Consider the following 7731-nt stretch of genomic DNA (forward strand, 5'->3'; position numbering starts at 1 on the left):
CTGTTCATAGCTCATTCAGCTTTGGCATGATGGGAGATGGCTGTCATTTGATTCTTTTATAGTTATAGTCTGTTACAATGTACCATTTAGAACTTCACATTTATGTAGCTATTAATATTGAGGATATTAATAAGCATAGTTCTTCAATAACAAATGTATCATTTGATCTGGAGAAAGCTTATTACCTGTTTCTATTCATAGAATGTCAAGGATAGAAAACGTATGATGGCTTGTATTTGTTTTAATGTTGTATAATAGAACTGGGCAAAAACCTGTGATAGCAAAAGAAAATATCTTTTCTATGTTTTGAATTTGCACTTTTCACTTTTAGGGATTTCCTTTTTATTTTCTCTTTAGAAAATTTTTAAACTCATAAAAAACTACATGAAAACTAGGAAGGTATTTTTATGTATTAGGAGTGCTGATTTGTATTGCTGACCCACAAACAGAGGAAGATTGTTTGTTGAACTAGCTAATAAAATAATTATTGATTAGCACCAAACAGAAATCATGTTTTCCCAAAGTGCTGTAGAACTAAAGATGACAAAACTCTCCAGGCTTGGGTGGAAGTGGGGGAAAGGGAAAATGTTTGAAAGAGATTTATCTGGCTGCATACATAACTCAAAGACCCACTTAGGCATTTTAAGGCTTGTATAGAAAGTGAAATCAAGGTGAAGAAACTGGGGATGAATGGAATAGGGTGGTACAAGAACTTTGGTTAAGATAATGATTTATACTCCCATAGTGGAATCTAGCTATTTCATGAATACCTCAGCAAACCTATAAAAGAACACATAATGGTACAATGATCCAGACAAAAGAGAAAGAACAGTACACTCCCCTGTCCAGTCCAAGATCACACAAGTATGGAGCCTATAGATGCCTAGATAGAGCAGAAGCCAAGGAGGGGGAAGCGAACTTGAACTCCTTTAAAAAGTACTTGATGCAAATGGGATCTTGACCTTGGACTGTTGGAGCAGCAGCTGGGGCAAGAAACCATGCCTTGATAGATTATCATACTGAGACAGAGCTGGGCAGTGTGGGGGCACTCAAGAGTCATAGCAAAAGACTGAGATAATAGGTCCCTCTAGAAGCCTTAAAGCCAGCTATCCAATAAGACACAGTGGGAGTGAAAGAAGCTCAGTGTTGAGAAGTGTTCAGGGGAGCAGGAAACTTACATTAGATCTGAGACCAGGGCCATTTCTGACATCTGATTGGAGTCTATCAGGGCCACAGTAGGTGACACAGCCAACTGTCAACTGGAGATGGCTACTTACATGAGATACATAAAGTTTCATACAGAATTAAAATGAAGAGTTGGAGCAAAATATGCTATGCCTCAGACAAATTAAAAGAATAGATGTCCATCAAAACCTCAGGCTAACAGTAAAAATAGATATAGTTAAAAGGGAAAAACAAGAAAACTATTATGCTTAAAAGTAACATAGATAATAAAATAATATCAAAACAATAGACATACTAGATGTCATAAAATCTAAGTACTTAAAGGAAAAGTTAATGCATTTAGTGGAGAAATAGACAAAACTATAATAGTTGGAGGCCTTAATATATCTCTTTCAGATCTAGTCAAATCTAACAAAAAGATAAACAAGACAAAAGTTATGTATGAAACTAGGATTTTGGAAAAGTTACATATGATAGCTATTTTATGATTGCTGAACAGTAGTAATAGAGAGGAGCATATGTATTTTTCATCTGTGCATGACATAGCTACAAAGACTATATCCTAAGAGAAGAAAAGGAGAGATATTTATCATAACTCTTACTGATAACAATTCAGTGAAAACTATAATCAATACAGGACATTTGAAGAAAGGATTTAGACTTAAAATTTTATTATGAAAATCAAAGAAGAAACAAACAAAATTGAAAACAAAAGCTGTTGAACTGATAAGTAACAAATTAACAACTTTTTTGAAAGAATGTAAAGACCATTAAATAATTTAAAATAAACATTAGGAAAACTAAGTTACCATAATGAAAAAAAGAAAACCAAGAGTTCACATCAGGTGAAAAGCAAATAAGGAAAAGAATGCAAAACTATTTTACCAGTTTTTATGCCAATAAGACTGATAAACACTTTTAAAATATAAAATACTCATGTTAAAAATAAGGAATAACAAATTTAAATCACCTAGTTTCTGAAAAAGAAATTGAATAATTCATGCTTATACCCCTAAAAAATTCCCATGACTAGATAGATTTATAAATGAATTCTATCACACATTCAAAGAATAATTAACTCCAATATTACATAAATTGTTTGAAAAAATAGAGAAAGAAGGCATTTAAGTAAACTACTATGAGATAAATATAGTCCTGATCCCTAAAGCAGAGTGGGAAAAAAACAAGAGAAAGAAAACTGTAGATCAGTACTGCTTATAATATTAAAAGAAAATATTAAAAACACAATAGCAAAAAGACTATAAAATTATATTAAAATATTAATCACTGTGACCAAGTTAGATTTATACCAGGGATGAAGAATTTGATATTGTAGAAACCATAACCATAATCGACCATATTAATAACAATTATGTCACCCACATAACTCTGTTAGTAGATGTAAAAAAAATAACAAACCCTCCTTTTGACAGAATATAAGCACAACATCCATTTATGTTAAAACCATATTAATAAATTGACTTTTCCTTTATATGGCAAATAGTATCAATAACCAAGAACCATTATAGAAGGCTTTCTAGTAAGAGCAGGGGTAAAGCAAGAATGACCATTGCTACCACTATATTTGATATAGTTATAAAAATGTTCATTACAGAAAATAGACAAGAACAATAAATAAAAGGTATAAGTACAGGTAAAGAAGAAACAAAATGGCCATTTTATAGGAAATATGATACTTTACTTAGAGATGCCTAAAGGTCAAACTAAAATTAAGCAGAACAATATTTTGTTCAAAGGATCAGGATATTTTAAAAATCCCTCGCAAAATCATTAGATTTTCTATATATTATCAAGAAAACCCAGAAATAAAAGATAGAAAAACAAATTCCATTCAAAATTACTGATAATAAATTTACTAAGACACATGTAGGAATCATAAGAATATAACTATAAAATATTTTTATAGAATTGAACTCTTCAATAATGGTTGGGTCATGCCAATTAATAAAATAATAACACTCTTTAAATGATTTATAGATTCATCATTATATCAGTGAATTTACCATAGGTTACTATATATAACTAGACAAAATAATATTAAAATTTATCTCAAGAATTAAAATAGACTCAAGTGAAATAATGGGGAAAAAAGTGGCAAGGAAGGGGGGCCTGACAGTATTGGATCTCTTTTCTTTACTTTTTTTTTTTTTTGGCAGGGCAATGAGGGTTAAGTGACTTGCCCAGAGTCACGCAGCTAGTAAGTGTCAAGTGTCTGAGGCTGGATTTGAACTCAGGTCCTCCTGAATCCAAGGCCAGTGCTTTATCCACTGCACTACCTAGCTGCCCCAGTATTGGATCTCAAACTATACTATAAGCAATCAGTAAAAGTATTTGATGCTAGTCAAAAATGGAAAATTTGTTCATTGGAATCAATCAGATACAGAGCCAATTGAATATAGCACAGTGTCCCTTAAACCTAAGAATATCAAATCTTGGGGTCAGGACTCACAATGTGATGAAAAATTGCTGAGTGAACTGGAAAGTAGTCTGGGAAAAATTAGGTTGAGATGAATATCTTACTCCATATACACCAAATGGATACAAGACCTAGATATAAAAGGTCATGTAGATGAATTAGAGAAGAAAAGGAGATAATATCTCACAACTGTTTTTAAGGGGAGAATTCTTGGCTAAAATGGTTGATACAAATGATCATAGGAGATAAAGTGGACAATTTTGATTGTATAAATGTAAAAAGGGTTTTTTTAAATATATGAAATCATTACAGTTTTAATTGGAAGGGAAAACGAACAGGAAAAGTTCTTTTGGCAGCAAATTTCACTGTTATTCAACATTATTTATTTCTATCAATAGTTGATAGGAATATAAGATGCAGAATCATTTTCTAATAGATAAATGGTCAAAAGATATGAATAGGGGGCTGCTAGGTGGCGCAGTGGATAAAGCACCAGCCCTGGATTCAGGAGTACTTGAGTTCAAATCTGGTCTCAGACACTTGACACTTACTAGCTGTGTGACCCTGGCCAAGTCACTTAACCCTCAATGCTCTGCCCTCAAAAAATAAAATAAAAGGGAAAAATATATGAATAAACAGTTCTCAACAGAAGAAATGCAGGCTATAGGAACATAAAAAATTATTGTCTAAATCATTGATAAGAGAAATACAAATTTAAACAACTCTTAGGTTTTATCTTAAGCCTACCAGGTTGGCATGGGTAACATTACCATTTATATACTGCTTTAAGGTTTGCAAAGTCCCTTTATAGATATCTCACTTTATCCTCACAACGATTATGAGATATAGGTGTTATTATTGTCCCCATTTTAACAGGTGAGGAAACTGAGGCTGAGGGAGGTTTAATCAATTTGCCTTAAGATCACCCAGCTAAAAAGTGTCTGAGGTCAGATTTGAGCTCAGGCCTTCTTGATTCTAAGTCCAGTCCTTTATCCACTTTGATACATAATATGCAATGAAAATGAAAATTAGCATAAGGGTCTATGGGAGGGTAGCCAACTAATACACTTGTTACATTTAAAAAGTTCTAGAGACATAATTTCTGGGTAATTAATCATCTTATTAATGATGTTTACATTTTATTAATAAAAGGGTCAGTGACACTCTTGAATGCCAAAGACCACTCATGGTAGTGAACTCACAGTTTATATGCCCTTGGAAGAGTGAGTATTCTTTAGGGTGGCAATCAACTCTAATTGGTTAACAATTAATGAAAGAGAATGAATATTATAATGAGAGGTGGACCTATTCTAATGAGGGGCTGGGGAATGTAATTTTGATCATTTACTTCTATATCACCTCCAGCCTTGAGGAAATCTAGAGCAGAGCTTCTTAAACCTTTTCCTTTCAGAACCCCTTTTCACCCAAGAAATGTTTATACAACCCCAAGTATATATGCATATAAAAGAGGAATACATAAACTTTTAGTGTTGTCAAATTTTTGTGACCTGCACATTCAGTTTTGACTCCATATGGAGTCGTGACCCACAGTTTAAGAAACTTTGGTCTAGACAAAAAAAATCTATATGCCTCATCCAAGCATGAACAGAAGACAATGGGCTAAGAGTTTTACCTTAAATTAAATTCCTTTTAAGGTTGGGTGGGGTAGCAATACCTAGATTGAAGAGCATATTAATCCTATCTGGTATTTTCACTCCTGTCCCTCAGAGGCTGAGCTTTGGAATGAGGACTTTAGAAAAAGGGGGAACTCTGGATCTCCCTAAATCATTTCTCTCACAGTGTTAGAGAAACTATGAGATTCAACCATTTTGGAACATGATTCAAAACTGTACCATCAAATTAATAAAATTGTGCGTATTCTTTGATATAGCAGTACAGAATTACTAGGCATATGCCCCAAAGAAATCAAAGACAGAAGGGAAGGGCTCATATGTGTATAAATCCATCATCTTTCAATGATCTCTGACAGTAGCTTCATTTCTCTAGGATCTAATTCATCTGGGTTGAGCGATTTGAACTCATCAAAAAGATTAAGTGGCTTTCTTACTGTTTCATTCCTTACTTATCTTGGGATTTAATTCCCTTTGAGTCATTGTTCTGCTTGTCCTTTAGCCATTATTCTTGGCAGAGAAAACAAGCAAAATAAGAATTGAATGGCTTTGCATTCTCTTGGTTTTCAGTTATCATCTCATTGACCTCAAATAGCAGTCTTCTTCTTTCTTTTATCTTTTTCTCTTCCCCTGAAAATATTGCCCCCCTTAAAAAAATGCAAAACATTTGGTTGTATTTAGCATTAATCACCAGTTTTAGCTTTTTCTGAACTTTGAATTCTTGACAATATTTTTGTACACCTGTGCTAGACTTTTGTATTTGTTTTTCCTTGTCTTTGTTTCCATCTTCTGTACATGGCTTCTTATATTTTAAGTTGGTCAGTGAGTTCCTTGGGCATTCATTGGTATTTTTAGAAAATTTCTACTTTTTGTCCTTTATGGAATTGTTTCTTATGTTCTCAGAATTTTGTTCTTAAGAACTGTCATGGGAGGATTATGGGCCCCGGTCACCCCAACAATTCTCTGGGGGGTTCAAGGAACTTTTTCCTTGAAACCTCAGGGGTTTTCCCTTGAAATCATGTAGGCCTCTCCTTGAACACAGTCAAGGACACACACACTCACCTAACGGAGATAAGCGGCACAGATTGAACTGAGCATGCTCCAGGACCATCACCCCACATTCCAGTCCTCCTAAACATCTGGATGAGGTAATCCAGGAGAAGACCACCTGGAACTGCCCATCAGCAGACTTCTTAGACCCATCAGGACAAAGTTGACACCCACCACCAGATCTCTCACGAGGGATTCTTCCTACCCCAGCGCAATTCGGGAAGACCACCAGCCCCTCACGCAATAAGAGACTCTTACCCACCCCCCATCTAAACCCTATAAAATGGCACCCCACAAGTTAGTAGGGGGGGAAAGCGTTTTGTTCTGGCAAAACCTTCCTCCCGGCCTGTTTCTCTTGTACCCCCAATAAACCCGTTCTCTTATTCCTAATTAGGTCTTGTGCGAGAGTGTAATTCTTTACAGAGGAATCCTAAGGACCCACGTGCTTTCTCCTATCGGTTTCCCCCATATCAGAACTCACCCTATACTGACTCATTTGTAGAATTTTAGTCCATGGGATACCTCTGTGTCTTTTATTTGAATCCTTTGAAATCTACCCTTCTAAAATCTATGCATATGAGACGATTTCCAGTCTTCCTCAATTTTTCTGTTCCAAATTCTTGGTTGGAGTATTTATTTACTTTCTTCTGAGTCTCTAAACATAGAGAGTTTTCTTAAATCCTTTAATATTCCTTCTTTTGGTAAGACAGATCTAGAATAGAATTCCCTTTTATGGGTTCCTCCACCTTTAGAAAGATGAAATTATCATTAAAGCAAACCCTGTCATTACTTTAATATGTCTCTAAGCCAGGCTTGTGACCTGTTTTCAAAAATTCTTACTTATTTTCTTTCTGTTTTAGTGAACTACATTTTATGACAATAATGATATTGCTGCTGTTAGTCAAGCAAGTGCCGCCTCCTTTTTCCTCTTCTGCTGCTTTCGAGTGTGCACTCGGTTCCCTCAGCTGCTGACATGCAAAACAAAGCCCGCGAGTTTATGGACCAGTATGTGCCAAGGAAATGCTCCACAAGCAACAGTTTCATTGGGGCCAAGGATCACAAGTCCATCCAGATGAACGTGGCCAAGGTTGACAAGGTCACAGGCAGATTTAATGGCCAATTTAAAACTTATGCAATTTCTGGAGCAATTTGTAGAAGGGGAGAATCAGACGACTCTATTCTCTGGCTGGCAAAAAATGATGATGTTGTTTCAAAGAATTTCTAATTGAAGAAATCTTGTGAAATATATCTTAATAAATCAGAAAAACAAAAAAAATATATATTGCTCCTGTTCCTGCTAATACTAATCTTCACTCAAATATATTTCACCTTTCTGATTTTCCCTCTCTCATTCCTGGATTTCCTCATATGAGTATATCTTCTACAATGCTCATACAATTCTACTAATGGTTGAAAAAGCAATTTATT

At 34.7% G+C, this 7731-nt stretch overlaps 1 protein-coding gene across 1 annotated transcript; it reads left to right on the forward strand.

The window, feature by feature from the left end:
• The first annotated feature begins 7276 nt into the window (after positions 1-7276).
• On the forward strand, positions 7277-7528 carry LOC122751635 (40S ribosomal protein S21-like). The gene has a single exon (XM_043998761.1). It carries the CDS (start codon positions 7277-7279, stop codon positions 7526-7528), a length of 252 nt encoding a protein of 83 aa, XP_043854696.1.
• Positions 7529-7731: the final 203 nt, after the last annotated feature.

This window comes from Dromiciops gliroides, chromosome 3, assembly GCF_019393635.1.
Source record: "Dromiciops gliroides isolate mDroGli1 chromosome 3, mDroGli1.pri, whole genome shotgun sequence".
Classification (NCBI taxonomy): Eukaryota; Metazoa; Chordata; class Mammalia; order Microbiotheria; family Microbiotheriidae; genus Dromiciops; species Dromiciops gliroides.

Coding starts and splice junctions, on each gene's coding strand:
- LOC122751635 (XM_043998761.1), top strand. CDS start 7,277: ATGCAAAACAAAGCCCGCGAGTTTATGGACCAGTATGTGCCAAGGAAA.